The sequence below is a fragment of the Symphalangus syndactylus genome, chromosome 21, assembly GCF_028878055.3.
Source record: "Symphalangus syndactylus isolate Jambi chromosome 21, NHGRI_mSymSyn1-v2.1_pri, whole genome shotgun sequence".
Taxonomy (NCBI): Eukaryota; Metazoa; Chordata; class Mammalia; order Primates; family Hylobatidae; genus Symphalangus; species Symphalangus syndactylus.
Window position 1 is genome coordinate 48465074 of NC_072443.2, and position 17412 is coordinate 48482485.

Consider the following 17412-nt stretch of genomic DNA (forward strand, 5'->3'; position numbering starts at 1 on the left):
AAATCTTTTCAGATCAATCCTGCCTACACTGATCTGACCCTCCTCTGAATTCTGCTTACTTGTCAGCTAAAGTCATACCAGCCCTCTGGCAATTAATCACATACAGCCTTATGAATTTATCTTTATATTGCGTGCTCAATCTTGCTTTTTCATTCTCTCTCTCTCTCTCTCTGCTTCTCTCTATTGTGTATGGATGTCTATGTATAGCTAGGTAAGAGGTCTATGAAAATAAAAATCTGTCTTATATATCTTTATAATAGATGACCTAATCGGTGCTCCATGACATAATTATCACTTAAGAATTCTCACTGAGGGTCTTGATTTGCATGCTGATGCTCCTGTGCAACTTTCGAATGTCCAGGGATCCTAGCTTTCTCAATACTGGTAGAAACAAGCACTGAGAACTAGGAAGAAATCTGAAGTGGACTTAAAGGGCTTTCTTTTGAATAACTCAAAACTATTCTCTAAAGCCAAGGTAGGTAGATGCTAATGCTGATGTCCTCTGAGTTTAATGAGTATTCAGAAATCAAGGATTTAGGGAAAATTAAATAAAGTTTGCTCAATGTGCTTTTCCTGCATGCCCACATCTGCCACATGCCTTTTCTAGCCTCTCTATTCTTCCATGGCAGCGTGGCTTTCCCTGGACTTGCTCTTCCTCCAACCTCATCCCTAACCCCATATTCAGAGGGAGCCTAGAGAACTGGGCGGGTGTAGACATGAAAGGCCCAGTAGTTGTTTGTTTGTTTGTTTGTTTGTTTTGAGATGGAGTCTCCCTCTGTCACCCAGGCTGGAGTGCAATGGTGCGATCTTGGCTCACTGCAACCTCTGCCTCCTGGGTTCAAGTGATTCTCCTGCCTCAGCCTCCTGGGTAGCTGGGATTACAGGCATGAGCCACCACACCCAGCTCCAGTAGTGTAGTTTGGTGCTCAAGTCTGGCTGTCTGGAGTTCAGATTTCACCTTGCCCCTATGAGCTGTATGTCCTTAAGCAAGTTAACTCTTTGAGTCTGCAGTTTCTTCTTCTGTAAAATGAGGATAATGACAGAACCTACTTCATAGAGTTATACGGAGAATGAAATGATAGTCCACATAAAATGTTTAGACTATTGCAAGCATATTATACGATTGAAAATAGTCAGTATATGGCATACAGCTTACAAACAATATGCTGAGATTTAAAAAACAAAACAAAACAAACTCTTGTTCTCCAATCACTGTGCCTTTAAAACAGTACAATAATTCTCTATACTCTGTCTTGTTTCTCACACCCATGCTCTTACATCCTCTCTAATTAGGCCATGGCCCCCTCCATTCCACTACAGCTGCTTTTTTCAAAGTCACCAATGATCTCCATGTTGCTCAGTTTTAAGACTTAATTCTTAGGTCAACTCTCCTGACCTATCAGGCAGCATTTGACACAGCTGATCTCTCCCTTTGTAAGACATTTTCCACATGCAGCCTCCAGAACACCCCACCCTCCTGGTTTTACTCCTACCTCACTGGCTACTTTCTTGTCCTCTTGTCTTCCTGCTTCTGGTTTAGTCTTTGGACTTTGTCTTTATCCATACCCATGCCTCTCGCTGATCTCACCCAGCTTCATGGCTTCCAACCCCATCTCTCCTCTCACAACTCTGCAATTATCTCCAGGTCACCAGCACTTTCTCCCCTGAGCTCCAGACTTGAAGGCAAGCTGCTATTCATTTTCTCCACTCAGGTATCTAACGGGCATCTCAAAGATGTCTAAACCTAAACTCCTATATTTCCTCCCCGAGTCCCGTTCCTCCTATATACTTCCACATCTCAGGTACCCTGTCCGAACCTCAGACCCAAAACCTGAGATACCCTTGACTCTTTTTTCATATCCCATGCACACACAGTCTGTCAGCAAATCATATTGGCCCTTCCAGCAAAACATCTCCAGAATCTGATCACTTCTAACAACCACTAGGACCACCCTACTTCTAAACCACCAACATCCCTCACCTGGAATAGTGCAGTGGCCTCCCAACAAGTTTCCCTGTTTCCACTTGCCCTCAATATAGAAACCAGAATGACCTTTAAAAATGTAAGCCAGATTGAATCACTCTGGCTCAGTCTTCCAGTGGGTTTTCACTCCAGGTAAAAGCCAGAGGCATAACACTGGCCTACCACGTGCTTGTCGACCCAGCTCCCAGCAGCTTTTCTGACTTCCTTTCTTACTGATCCCCCCTGGCTTACTCCACCAAGGCCACCCCAGGCCTCGCCTTGGGACCTTTGTGTTTGCTCTTCTGCCCAGAAGGCCCTTTGCCAGATGGCGTCACCACCACTAGGCCTTGGCTCACATGTCATGTCATGAGACTGTCCCTGACCACCTGTTCAATCTGCACCTCCTCTTCCAACCCCAGCACTCCCTAATCCCTTTCCGTACTTTGTGTTTTGATGTAGCACTTCTCACCACCTGTCATACTTTTCATTTTGCTTATTTTATTGTTATAGTCTATTATATGTGTTTTCCACCACAATGTAAACTCCACGAATGCAGGAGCCTCTGTCTTCTGCCCACTCCTATATCCATAGTACCTGGAATGGTGCTTCACACATTAAAAACTGAGTGAGTGTTTGCCTTTCTTGCTGTTCTTGAGAGGATTCTCTGGACTGGGGTCTACAGCTGGCCTGGACATTCTGCCTTGTGTCCTAGCTTCCTGAGGATGGAGCTGTCTCACTTCCAGGTTTGCAGCCTGCCTTCACCGCCTCTGACATGGCTGTGTTTGTCTATTTTCTCAGATGCATACTCTCATTCCTCAAGTGAGAATGGAGGCAAGTCCGAGTCCGTGGCCAACCTGCAGGCCCAGCCCTCCCTGAACTCCATCCACAGTTCCCCAGGTCCCAAGCGCTCCACCAACACTCTTAAGAAGTGGCTGACGAGTCCTGTGCGTCGGCTGAACAGCGGGAAGGCAGATGGAAACATCAAAAAGCAGAAGAAAGTCCGCGATGGTCGGAAGAGCTTCGACCTGGGATCTCCCAAGCCTGGGGATGAAACAACCCCTCAGGGAGACAGCGCTGATGAGGTACTTACACGGAGCCCCGGAGTTGTCCATCAGGAAGGCCTTCTGACATGTCTCCTTCCTCAGGTTTTGTCGACTAAGCCATCTCAAATCTCCACTAGTGTGTTATCTTGAGCCTAAGTGATTTGGATTCTTTTTATTCTTTTTTTTTTTTTTTTTTTTTTTGAGACAGAGTCTCGCTCTGTCACCCAGGCTGGAGTGCAGTGGCACAATCTTGGCTCACTGCAAGCTAAGCTCCGCCTCCCAGGTTCACACCATTCTCCTGCCTCAGCCTCCCGAGTGGCTGGGACTATAGGTGCCCGCCTCCATGCCCGGCTAATTTTTTTGTGTTTTTAATAGAGACAGGGTTTCACCGTGTTAGCCAGGATGGTCTCGATCTCCTGACCTCATGATTCACCTACCTCGGCCTCCCAAAGTGCTGGGATTACAGGCATGAGCCACCATGCCCAGCCTGATTCTTTTTATTCTTAAGACATTGGCCAGTTTGATTTGTGGCCGATTCAGAAACTGACTGGCACCTAAGACATCCAGCATACAGAAACCATTTGCCAGATTTGGAGATAGGACCTGGGCCTGAGGGGAGTCATTTGGTCATTAGTTCCCTACCTCTACTAAGGACTACATTAAAACCAGCTAGACCTGTTTAGATTTAGAATAAAAGAATGAAGGTTGTTTCATTTTGAAAACAGGACTGTACTGGGAGATTGTAGCTGTTTTCAAGTCTCTCGAGCAGTGCCACACATCAAAAGGAATAGACCATCCAGAATTACTCCAGATAACTATGATGAACAGATGAAGATTACAATAGGCAGGGTTTCAGCTCAAAGAAAAACTTTAATCTAGGAGTCAATCAGTGATTAAATGGGCCTTCATGAAAACTAATGAACACCCATACTGGAAGGTTTGAGAGACTGTAGCCAAAGTTAGGCTGGATGAAGCTGAGATTCTGTAACCAAAAGACAGTGGATATGTTTTGGTTGGGGAAATGAGATACCTGTTTTATTTGGCACACAATCCTGCTCTAATCACTGATGTGGCTAAGAAATTCTTTGTGATGTGTAATCGGACCCCCTCTTGTGATTTTATGCTACCTGCCATTTTTCCCTCTGGAAATGGCAGCTAAGCCTGGCGGCATTTGGGCTATGGTTTCATAGCCCTACAAAAATGTAAAAGTTAGGCTCTCTCTGACTACTTCCAGCTTTTTCTTTTCTTGCTAATTGATAAGATAGATAGTTTCGGTTTTGCTTCTTTTTGGGGGTATGTGTTTGTGTTCCCCACTGGTGCTCACTCTCGTTTGAAATAAGCAGGTGTATCCATGTATCAAAAGAGGAAATTGCAGCTGAACAGTTAAGAGTGAGTTGAGAGAGGAACTCTCCTCCTATGTATTATTTTTGTTAATGTCAAGTCCAGAACCACTGGCATGTTTAGCTTGTGACACAGTAACTAATGCTGCTCTTTTGTTCTAGAAGAGCAAGAAAGGTTGGGGTGAAGATGAGCCGGATGAAGAGTCACACACACCCCTCCCACCACCTATGAAGATTTTTGACAACGACCCTACACAGGATGAAATGGTAGAACTTCTTTACTTTCTCACTTAAAAGAGCAACGTGCCATGCGTGATTTTGTTTTTTGTGTGTGATGGGGGTAGTCATACTCTTTCTCCCATGTTATCCCGTCCTCCACATGAATCCATGCTGATATCAATTGTGTCTCTATTTGGTAGGTGTCCCTTCCCCAACCCTGGAGGTCTAACTTCATTCTAGGCAGTGGAAGGGGTGTGTGCAGAATTCTCAAAGTGGGAATCTGCCTGGTGTCTTGTCCTGTTGATAAAGGGTAATGGCTCTGTCTTTGGAAGCAGCACATCCTAAAAGGAGCAATTCCAGGTAGTTCCAGTCCACAACCATTTTGTTGTACCTGACTGTACAACCTACATGTTAGTTGTTTCCCTGCAGTCAACTCTAAACTCTAACTAATGGTAGCTACCAGTCAAGCCCAGTGTTGGTCAAATTTTGCAATGACAGTATGAGGAATGGAGATGCTGCTAAGGGGAAGTTATTGTCAAAGGTGGGCAAACCTAATATGCGAAATTGCCTGACTTTGCTTTGCAAGATTCCCCTGCCCCCTGGCATGCATAGGCTCACTGGTATTTGAAATATCGATGCCCCCTGTGTCTCCAGTCACCTGGCGATCATCCCAATTGTTCTGGAGCAGAAGCGTAGGTTAGATGTGCTTCTAGGTACTGACCCGAGGCTTGGGGCAGCTTTACGTTCTCCCTCACTTGTCACTCAGTCTCCTCACAGCCCTGCTTTCACATCACTTTTTTTTTTTTTTTGCCTTAAGTGTTGCTGATTCTCTTAGACTCTGGATATGGAAGCGGCAGGTTTGGGTTTTGACTGTATGGCACTTTCCATTTGCTTTTTTAAGTGCTGTTTTGTTGCAGTGGTGGTAGTGGATGCAGCAGCTTGTCTACCTGTCCCTCCAGGCTCTCTTGTGCTCTCTAGTGCTCTGCCCTATAGTGGGACAGCCTCCTTCCAGGAGGTGGCCCAGCAAGTGTAAGCAGGAAACAAATCTCTGTAATAACACTGAGCACACAATTCAAAAAGCACCGTCTGCGGGTGTGTCCTTTCTGGTGACATCTCAGTTCTTATTTTAATTCTCTCTGCTTTGCATTTGAATTGTTAACCAACAGACATTAATTGAAGTCTTCCTCTGTGCTAGGCTGGAAGGACAGAGTCTAGGGACTCTGAGATGTGGCAGCTGCCCCCATGATGTGACTCACCTAGTCGTGGCCCCTCCTAGGTGATGTTGGTGGCCCTGTCTTCAGGGCCAGCTCTTTGACTCTGGATTGTTGGGAAGAAACACTGTAGGAAGGCTGGTGTTATACCATCCTGGGTTCCTGAGACAGAAGTGCTGGTGCTTCACCTTGAGATGGGAATGAGACCCTGCCTACTTGTAATGTATTTTATAAACAGTGATCGTGGCCTGGGGAGTAGGGTGCCCATGTCTCACACAGCCCTCTGTGCAAGGGCCCCGCTTGCAGAAGGTCACCACCCTCTCTCTCTAATTCTCTCAAACACAGCTTGTTTACAGAAATGGATGTTACATTGTTTCTGGATAATTTTTAACTGAGAATTCTGACTTACCTTTATTTGTGTAGCCTTTTCCTTATCCAGAAATGGGGCAGATGGCAACAGTCTCCTTTCAGATACATGAACTCTCCTTATTCCTGCTTGTTTGATTTCTGTATGTTTTTTATAAATGTTTGGGAGTGGGATGAACTTCAGAGCATCTAGCAAATGGAGTTGGATTTATTAAAACAATTTTTACAACACTGTCAAAGGAATTTTTAAAAGTTCACCGTTGTAATATTGTGCAATTGTCTTCTCCATGTTTCCTTCTAATCTTTTTCATATGTGTGTACGTTTTACTTTTACAATTATAATAGGCATATGATGTGTCCAATGTTTTATTTACTACCGTTTCCTAAAATTGCATGAATTTTTTTCTTCCTCGCTGTAATTTTAATAGCTGGAGAAAACTTTGCTTATTTGCTGTTCCATGATGTGTTTGATCAGCCTGTTGGGGACATCCTAACAGGGTGTTTCCATTGTTTGCTACTATGGCTAATACTACTACTACATACAGATCACTGTGTATATACAGCATTTTTTCTTTTGACTTCTGTCCTTGGAATAAATTCCCAGGAGTAGGATTACTGGATTAAAAAGAGGATAACTTGATTTTCCACGTAGACGTAAGCTTTTTCCTGCATTCCCCAAGAGAGGAAAAAGAATATTGTTATATCTTCCTTAATTATAATTATTTTCCTCCCATCTCAGAAGCAAAGACTTAATAAAGTAACTTAGATTAGATGAGAAGCTTCATTTTTGAAACTTTCCCTCTAACCCAAGGGGCAAACTTGAAGGAGCCTATGTCCTGGTCTTGGGAACACCACTGCCCTCTGCTCTGATAAGCTGGAAGTAAAAGCACACACATACTGTGCAGGGTTAACCATTTCTCCCCCAGTTTCTTCTCAGGTAGAAGAAGGAAGAAAAAGCCAAACAAAAAACCACCATCCTTCAGTGAGCAGGAAGCCCCAAACCATTGACCACACAAACAACCACACGGACAACTCCTCACCGCTGGTGCAGGGGAAAAGGGACACAGGGAGGTCCTGGAGTCGTCTCTCTTTACTATGGACAGGGTAGTTCCTGGCTGCTTCAGGACTCCTGCTAAAGCCTTTTATTACTTCCTAGTGTTCCAGTTCAGGGGCCTTACCAGAGCCAGCTATGCTTTGTGGAGGGGTAAGGGTATATGTGTGTCAGGGGCAGAGGGGGAGAGGAAGAGAGAGGGAGAGAATATAGGAAGTGATTATCTAGCTTGCTGGTCTCTAAGGGTCCTGCCCCTAGCATTTTTGCTGGACACATAATAAAGTTCTATATCTAAGGCTATAGTAAAGCAAGGACTGTTTTCCTTTTTTGGACACACTCGAGGCTGGGTTTGTTGAATACTTCACACCCCGAAACAGCAACGGGCAGCTGTGTAGTAGCCAAAGTCTTGTTTGCCCATGGAGCAGTAGCCCCCGCCCTCCAAGCTGTTGCTGTCAGTAGGTGCAGCCCTGGTCTGTAGGCCTCCCAGGAAGTCAGTGATTTCTCCTCTCCCCTCCTTCATAGGCCTGCCTAAGGATCGCCTAGTCCCATCCATTTGCTGCTGGCTAGAATTCCCGATAAGGGGTTGGGCAGGCCTGTATTACACCCACACTCTTCTCCCTCTGTCACCTCTTCCCTCTAAACACAGAACTTTGCTTCCCTTCCCTGGCTTGAGCTTTGGACTTTCTGTTTTATTTCCTGATCACTGTTCCTTATTCCTTGCTAATCTGCTTTTCCTCTGCTGCCTGATGTCTTGCAGTCGTCCTCTTTGCTAGCAGCCCGGCAGGCTTCCACTGAAGTACCTACTGCTGCAGATCTTGTCAATGCAATAGAAAAGTTGGTCAAAAACAAGCTGGTAAGTGGGGGTCCTGGAGGCAGTTCTGTGTGTTTCTCACTTCCACACTGCTCCAGCCTTGCATCTGTCTGCCATTTTCTCTTTTGCACCTGTCCTCATTCCTCCTATGTGATTGCAGCTAATGATGGTTTCTAAAAAGCTGTACCCCAGAGCCCTTTTTGACTTTATTTGGGAATGGGTATAGGGAGTTAATAGATCATTTGGGGGCTGCAATGTTGATGAAAGTTGAAAACTATCCAAGACAAACTTACCTCATTGTAAACCTGATCCAGCGGCCCACAGGCAAGTGGCATTCAGTCAGTGATTGATATATATTTGGTTAGCCCAGAAGCTAGTACACTGTTGATGCTGAGACCCAGAACACACTGATTGGATATTTGACAGCACTAGGAAATTTTATGGGGACTTGGGTAGGCTTCCAGCATACAAAGTCTTTCAAAAGTAGACTGCTGATTATAAAGGGGAATGGGCAAAAGTGTGTGGATACCTCACCACAATAAATTAAGAGAGTCAGTGCCTAGCCCTACGATGGGGGGAAAAACTGAACATAAGCGACTGGCAGCCTGTCTAGCCTGTGACTGTCTCATGGACCCATCAGCCTGTTGGAGGGATAGGTGATGAGTCTGAGCAGGTTTGGGGGTTTGGCATAATGCTGGTGAAAGCGCCCCTTTTTGGATAGCTCATTAGGATGGAGCTGTTCCTCCACTCTCCTGTTTTTACATTTAAGTGTATCACCACAGGATAACAATTGGAAGCATTTTCCTTTCTTTCCCTCTCATCCATATCACCCATTTAGCTTTTCCTGCAATTCTCATTAGGATAAATGTCTATGCTTCTGCCAGACTTCTATTGGGCAGTCTTATTAATCACTTGGCCCAGGAGCTAGAGGAAAATGATGGATGCTCTACGGAAAGCTACCTAATAATTTTGACTATAGTAGCTCCCTTTTCAGATATCCCAGCATATACTATATAAATGAGGTTTAATATGTATGATTTTATTCTTTTCCTGCTAAATTTTCCTTTCTAATTGAAAAAAAAAAAAAAAAAAAAAAAAAACCTGCTGTTTTCAGTACCTAGTGTCAAACTCTTGAAAATTGTCCATTTTCCTGCCATTTTCCTTTTCCTCCCAGCAGGAGTTAAGTACTCTTCTGGGCACTACATTGACTTTCAAAGACCCCTCTCTGACTGCTTCTCACTTGCTCTCCCTCTCCACACCAACCTATATACCCTCTTCATTCTGCAAATGCTATATTTAATTTTTTTCTTAAAGTCATTGTTTTTCTTTCTTTTTTGCATTTTCTCTTTTACCGTCTGAGCATGGGCCCTGAATTCATTCCTGGAGTATTGCAGTAGCCATTGCCTGCCTTTTCCCTGCTGAGTCTGCCTTCACCCCCAATTGGTCTTCTGTAAACACTGCTTATTCCCTCCCTCTTGGCTACATAAGCAGTGGTCTCCAATGTGGGGGTGCCCTCAGGTACATAAGACAACTTACTGGGGTATGGGAAGAAAATATTAGAGCCTCTTTATATCATTTTAAAATGGTTTTGTGTTTTCTTATGTATATGATGATAGTACAGTAGCATAGATATAGAATTTATAAACAAGTTACATGTTTGGGGCTACACGAACAAAATTATTTTCAGTGACAGAGATATATAATCAAAGTTTGGAAATCACTGGCCTATACATGAAGTCCACACTTACCTAATATTCTGATATTTTTGTAGCCTATTCTCCAACCTACCTTTCCAGCATCTAGTTATTTATTTGGTTGATGAACTCTGTTCCAAACAAATTGTTTTCTTTGCTATCCTGAAACTCACACTTGGCTTTCTTCCCTCCAAGTTTTTGTTCATATGGCCCCACTTCTCTGGAATGTTCTCCCTCTTATGTTTGCTTATCTAGAGCATAGTGGTCATTCAGGGTCCTACTCAAATCTCTCTACAAGGGCTTCCCTGACCAGCCCAGGCCAAATTTCCATTGTAATCCCATGGTAATTACTAAAGCCACATACTGCGTGGGACAGCTCTTAAGTAGCTCTGTGGCGTAATTTGTTAAAATATCTTAATGTTTTCATTTGCATTTTACCTCCCTAGCTAGATGGTAAGTCATTTAGGATATTATTTTTTTTTTTTTGCTCTATTAGTATAAAAAAGTCTTGTACACTTAGTGGGTTTTTCATGAACACTTGTTTCCAGAGCCTATTTTTATATTTTGGGTTACCTTTTTGCCCACTACTACTGCTAAGCTTTGCACTGCTGACAGTCTCCAGACCACTAATTTGTGTGATCGATGGTGTTAAACATGTAAGCAAAGACATAGAAAAGTCCCATCACAGCAGATTTTCTAGAGACGAGGGGATGTGGGATGGCATTGGTGTTGATTGGCTTTATTACAGGCTCTCAATAAATGTCTATTGAATGAATGTCCTTTCTGTGGTGAGTTTGCCATAATGAAGGATTTAACTTCTTCCAGCAATAACTACTCTTGAGAACCTACAGTAAGCCCAGAATTAGAACTATCTTTGGCTTAACATGTAAAACCAAGCTCACGTCACAGAAAGGAAAGAGGAAGCAGTGGTTTGGTTTCTTAGAATCTTCCTACCAAAATTTGATTCTTGGTTCTTTCTACCACTTTCTCTTTCTTCCCTTCCCACATGGGATAGCAATGTAACAATACTAGGTTGAGAATATCTCAACCATCCTTGGGAGCACTAAGTTGCATTTTCACCTTCAAGACTTTTAGTCCTATTCCTTATCAGTTCTTCCGCTTAGAAGAAGAAAAGATTCAGAGCTCATAAAAGCTCTGGAGTATTTATTTGACTAAGTACAACTGTGTGATAGCTGCTAAGATAGTATTATCACAGGCTTGGTTAACGAAAGTACAACGTACAGATCAAAAGAAGCAATAGTATTCAAAGGTATTCAGACCATACAAGTCATGAGCTGTGTATGAATAATGCATTCTATTTTTTTTTTTTTTTTTTTTTTTTTTTGAGACAGAGTCTCACTCTTTCACCCAGGCTGGAGTGCAGCGGCATGATCTCGGTTCTCTGTAACCTCCACCTCCCAGGTTCAAGTGATTCTCATGCCTCAGCCTCCTGAGTAGCTGGGATTACAGGCACACCACCATGCCTGGCTAATTTTGGTATTTTTAGTAGACACAGGGTTTCACCATGTTGGCCAGGCTGGTCTCAAACTCCTAACCACAGTGATCCGCCCACCTCGGCCTCCCAAAGTGCTGGGATTAGAGTCGTGAGCCACCATGCCCAGCCAATGCATTCTATTATTCTATTCTAAATGCAGCCTTCTACAATGTTCTTGAACAAACTGGAGGGGCCCAGAGGAGGTAACCAAACCATGTAGTCCATGTAATTTGAAGGAAAGTTGAGGAAACCAAGGTTAACTATGGGGAGAAGTTAGGAGAAGACACATGAGAGCTGTCTTCTAGTAATTGAAGCACTGCCATGGGAATGAGGTTGCAAAGAGCAACTAACTCTTTGTTACCCCAGAGGGCAGAACCTAGACCTATGGGTGGGAGTTCTCTTCGTTCCATATCAGGAAGAACTAATAAAGTTCTTTCCACTTTACAGAGTTCAATTCCATCTTACAGGAGCATCTGGTATTCTTGGACTTCACTGAGTCCTTAAAGTCTTTCCGCTTTATTGGTTACTCAAGCCGTGGCACAGAATTCTGCTTTAGAATTCATTTGGCTCCCTGGCTCCACCCAAAGGCCATGAGATCCCCCATGTTCCTATCTCCCAGAGCTGCCCCTGATGCTTTATGGTCACTTGGTCATTGTTATACCAAAGCTTCTGCCTCGGTGACTTAGTATCTCTGCTGCACAAGACCTACTGTTAAGGAACAAAACCAGGGTGTATCTGCAGTGCAGATAAAACTCCCGAAGAGTCACCACCCACCCATGAGTCCTTCTGGACGTTAATGGGCCCTTCTGTGGTCTTGCTACCAGCCTTGGTCTTTAATCCGTGCTTTTGTTTATCAAGAAAGGATGCTCACCCAACTCCCCAGATAGAACTAACACACTTTTTCTGGGTTTTGCATTAAGGGATTATCTCTAAGCCAGGAATAGGGCTCCCCCTGCTTTCACTGTGTGATTTTTAATAAAGCCTTTTCTAGACCTGTGGACTGTTGCTGCTGGCAGTGAGTGTATAAGGAATCAGAAGACCTAGGATTTAGTCCTGCCTCTGCTATCTACTGTATAGTCCTGGGAAAATTACTTAGTCTACTTGGGGTTCTCTTTTACCTCACTTATTATCGATGCTGATTCTGTCTATTCAAATCTAATCCCAAGAGAGTTATGATGATAATTGAGTGGCATGAACGGGCTTTGTAAACTGATAATCAAGCATCTACAAATGTTCTTAGCCACCTCAACTGCCTTGTGAAGGACAGGGAAAGGGAACTGTGTCATCCTCATCTCCTGTAGCTTGGTGTGAAGCTGGGCGCTTGGAAACTTAGTATTTGCCAGCAATAGATTGGTTGGGTGAATGTTGCAGGGTAATAGCTTAACAGTCTATACAATTTGGTTTTATTCCCCAAGTTTGAAAAACAAGAGCTTCCTGGCCATGTGAGAATCTAGTGTATCTCTAAACTGAAGTCCTGGAGCCCCAGAATTCTACCATCTTCCTGGCGTGAAAGACCAAGCCTCTGGAAAGAAAGCCCCTAGGCTGAGTGTGGTGGCTCACACCTGTAATCCTAGCACTTTGGGAGGCCGAGGCAGGCAAATTGCCTGAGCTCAGGAGTTCAAGACCAGCCTAGGCAACACGGTGAAACCCCATATCTAGTAAAATACAAAAGAAATTAGATGGGCGTGGTGGCATGCGCCTGTAATCCCAGCTACTCGGGAGGCTGAGGCATGAGAATGGCTTGAACCCGGGAGGCAGAGGTTGCAGTGAGCCGAGATCGCACCACTGCACTCCAGCCTGGGGTGACAAAGCAAGACTCCATCTCTACAAAAAAAAAAAAAAGATAGAAAAGAAAAGAAAGCCCCTTTCTGAGCTCATCATTGGGTGGCACACTGGCGTAGTTCACTGGGCTCAGGATGGCCCCAGTGGACCCTGGCTAATAATCCTCTGCCTTTAGGGAAGAGACTGGCCAGGACTGAACTCCTATTTAGTCTACTTTGTGGCCTGGCACCCTGAGAATGTGCCCTACCCGCTTCAGCAAGACTTCCCACCCTCTGCTTCTCCTATTTTGACAGCATTCATCTCCTCCTTGGGCCAGCCTTGTGGATCATGGAAGAACATGGCCACAGCCAGGCTGTATTTGTGTGTGTGCTTTGCCTCCCTTTGGAAGAATTAACTTGTTTTGTCAATAGCCAGGTGGAGTTAGCAAAAGTTCAGAATCCAGATGGGGAAAAAATAATGGCCTCATCATATCCATTGTAGAGGTGTATGTTTCCAGGGACTGGGTTCTTCTAGCATTCTTCTGTGGAAGAGATTCCCAAGGTTCTTTTTTTTTGAGACAGAGTTTCGCTTTTGTTTCTTGTTGCCGAGGCTGGAGTGCAATGGTGTGATCACGGCTCACTGCAACCTCCGCCTCCCAGGTTCAAGCTATTCTTCTGCCTCAGCCACTTGAGTAGCTGGGATTGCAGGCATGCGCCACCACACCAGGCTAGTTTTGTACTTTTAGTAGAGACAGGGTTTCTCCATGTTGGTCAGGCTGGTCTCGAACTCTCAACCTCACATGATCTGCCCGCCTCAACCTCCCAAAGTGCTGGGATTACAGGCATCAGCCACCACACCAGGCCAATTACTGAGGTTCTTGTAAGAAGGTAAAAGTTTAGATTTCCACCATTTTTTGTTTGTTTTTCTTTTTGTTTTTGTTTTGTGGAGGCAGAGTCTGACTGTGTTGCCCAGGCTGGTCTCAAGCAATTCTCCTGCAGTGGCCTCCCAAAGTGCTGGGATTACAGGTGTGAGGCACCAATGCCCAGCCTCCACAAAATTTTTTTTAGCCCAGTTACAAACCTGAAATGTCATTGGCCTGAAAAATCCAGACTTAAGCTTTTCAACTGTGTATTGTCCCTACACCCACCAACAGTTTGCCTAGGAATTACTTAGATCTCATGCTTTTTGTCCAGAGAATATTACATAAGGTTTTCGTTGTTGTTCTGTTTTTTTGAGACGGGGTCTCGCTCTGTTGCCCAGACTGGAGTGCAGTGGCTTGATCTCGGCTCACTGCAGCTTTGATCTCCGGGGCTCAAGCAATCTTTTCACTTCAACCTCCTAAGTAGATGGGACTATGGGCACAGGTCGCCATGCCTGGCTGATTTTTAAATTTTTCTGTTTTTAGCAGAGATGAGGTCTCGCTTTGTTGCCCAGACTGGCGTTGAACCTGAGCTCAAGCAATCCTCCCACTTCAGCCTCCCAAAGTGACAGCCACAGACATGTGTTATTTTTTTACATAAATTTTATTGTGTATATTTGAGGTTTACAACATGATGTTATGGGATACCCATAGATAGTAGAATGGTTACGGTAGTGAAGCAAATTAACATATCTATCATGTCACACAGTTACTTTTTTGTGTATGTGGGACAAAAGTAGCTAAAATTTAGATTTTAATTGGTTAAATCAAATTTTGGTGGAAATCTAAATTAGTACCTAAAGAGTAGCTAAATGTACTTATTTAACAAAAATTCCAAATACAATTTTATTAATGATAATCTTCATGTAGATTAGGTCTCTAGACCTGTTCATGCTACAGATTTGCTACTTTGTATCCTTTGACCTACACGTCCTGGTTTCCTAGCTGCCTTCTCCACTTTGCTGGTAACTACTGTTTTATTTTCTATCAGTGTATATTTTTGTGTATATTTTGACCTTTTAAAAAAATATTCCACATATAAATGAGATCATGCAACATTTTTCTTTCTGTATCTGGCTTATTTCACTCAGCATCATGACCTTCAGGTCCATCTGTGTTGTGGCAAATGGCAGGATCTTTTTTTTTTTTTTTTATACTCTAAGTTCTGGGATACATGTGCAGAACATGCAGATTTGTTACATAGGTATACACGTGTCATGGTGATTTGCTGCACCCATCAACCCATCATCTACATTAGGTATTTCTCCTAATGCTATCCTTCCCCTAGACCCCCACCCCCAGACAGGCCCCAGTGTGTGAGATTCCCCTCCCTGTGTCCATGTGTTCTCATTGTTCACCTCCCACTTATGAGTGAGAACATGCGGTGTTTGGTTTTCTGTTCCTGTGTTAGTTTGGTGAGAATGATGGTTTCCAGCTTCATTCATGTCCCTGCAAAGGACATGAACTCATCCTTTTTTATGACGGCATAGTATTCCATGGTGTATATGTGCCACATTTTCTTTATCCAGTCTATCATTGATGGGTATTTGGGTTGGTTCCAAGTCTTTGTTATTGTGAACAGTGCTGCAATAAACATACGTGGACATGTGTCTTTGTAGTAGAATGATTTATAATCCTTTGGGTATATACCCAGTAATGGGATTGTTGGGTCAAATGGTATTCCTGGTTCTAGATCCTTGAGGAATCACCACACTGTCTTCCACAATGGTTGAATAATTTGCACTCCCACCAACAGTGTAAAAGTGTTCCTATTTCCTCCACATCCTCTCCAGCATCTGTTGTTTCCTGACTTTTTGATGATCGCCATTCTAACTGGTGTGAGATGGTATCTCATTGTGGTTTTGATTTGCATTTCTCTAGTGACCAGTGATGATGAGCTTTTTTTCATGTTTGTTGGCTGCATAAATGTCTTCTTTTGAGAAGTGCGTGTTCATATCCTTTGCCCACTTTTCGACGGGGTTGTTTGTTTGTTCCTTGTAAATTTGTTTAAGTTCTTTGTAGATTCTGGATATTAGCCCTTTGTCAGATGGATAGATTGCAAAAATTTTCTCCCATTCTGTAGGTTGCCTTTTCACTCTGATGGTAGTTTCTTTTGCTGTGCAGAAGCTCTTTAGTTTAATTAGATCCCATTTGTCAATTTTGGCTTTTGTTGCCATTGCTTTTGGTATTTTAATCATAGTCTTTGCCCATGCCTATGTCCTGAATGGTATTGCCTAGATTTTCTTCTAGGGTTTTTAGGTTTTAGGTTTTAAAAATGTTTAAGTCTTTAATACATCTTGAGTTAATTTTTGTTTAAGGTGTAAGGAAGGGGTCCACTTTCAGTTTTCTGAATATGGCTAGCCAGTTTTCCCAACACTATTTATTAAATAGGGAATCCTTTCCCCATTGCTTGTGCTTTAAGGCTGAATAATAGTTCTCTCTCCCTCTCTCTCTCTCTCTCTGTGTGTGTGTGTGTGTGTGTGTGTGTGTGTGTGTGTGTGTGTGTGTGTATGTATCACAGTTTCTTTAACCATTTGTCCATCAATTACACTTAGGTGTTTCCATATCATACTATTGTAAATAATACTGCAATGAACATGGGGATGCAGATATTTTAAGAAAAGCTGACTTCATTACTTTTGCGTATATACCCAGAAGAGGGATTATTGGGTCATATGATAATTCTATTCTTAATTTATTTGGGAACCTCCATACTGTTTTCCAAAATGTCTATACAAATCTATATTCCCGCCATGTACTAGGTAGGGGTCCCTTTTTTTCACACCCTTGCCAACATTTGTTATCTCTTATTTTTTATTTTTATTTATTTATTTACTTTTTTTTTTTTGCTGCCTCCCTGTCTGGGAATTGGACCCTGATCTCCCATTTTTTTTCATAATAGCCACCCTAACAATTGTGATATGCAAATTTTTATCAAAGAGGAGCAACTAAGAGGTGATTGGTTGGTGTGGTAGGTGGTACTGGACCAGCCAGCTTACCCACTGTATCATCACATGAGCTTTGATCTCTTCCCAAGTTACATAGCATATTTAATAAATTCTTGGAGTCCTCCTGTACACCAGGCTTTGAAATCAAGCACAGAATTTTCCTTATATGGAGCTCGCAGTCTCTAGGGTTAATGCTCAAAATCCTCTCCTCCCTGCACTGTTGGAAATCATTTCCTCTCAGATTTTAGTCCGACATCTCTCTGTGTGACTGCTAGAGGGATCTTTCGTTTACTTTTTTTTTTTGAGACAGAGCCTTGCTGTGTCACCCAGTCTGGAGTGCAGTGGCATGATCTCGGCTCACTGCAACCTCCACCTCCCAGGTTCAAGTGATTCTCCTGCCTCAGCCTCCCGAGTAGCTGGGACTACAGGCATGTGCCACCACATCTGACTAGTTTTTGTATTTTTAGTAGAGATGGGGTTTCACAATGTTGGCCAAGCTGGTCTTGAACTCTTGACCTCAGGTTATCTGCCCACCTCGGCCTCCCAAAGTGTTGGGATTACGGGCATGAGCCACTGCGCCTGGCCTCTTTT

General features: G+C 43.4%; 1 protein-coding gene across 26 annotated transcripts in view; it reads left to right on the forward strand.

Moving 5' to 3' along the window:
- The window catches only part of KALRN (kalirin RhoGEF kinase), a 694106-nt gene that overhangs the window by 594269 nt on the left and 82425 nt on the right, over positions 1 to 17412 (forward strand). For 12 of the 26 annotated variants that reach the window (XM_055259655.2, XM_055259656.2, XM_063630174.1 and 9 more), the window contains 3 exons: positions 2762 to 3045; positions 4509 to 4613; positions 7951 to 8046. In XM_055259655.2, the coding sequence (XP_055115630.1) occupies positions 2762 to 3045; positions 4509 to 4613; positions 7951 to 8046 (485 nt within the window). The remainder of the gene's footprint in view (positions 1 to 2761; positions 3046 to 4508; positions 4614 to 7950; positions 8047 to 17412) is intronic. The other 14 variants (XM_055259658.2, XM_063630173.1, XM_055259663.2 and 11 more) reach the window with 3 other exon arrangements.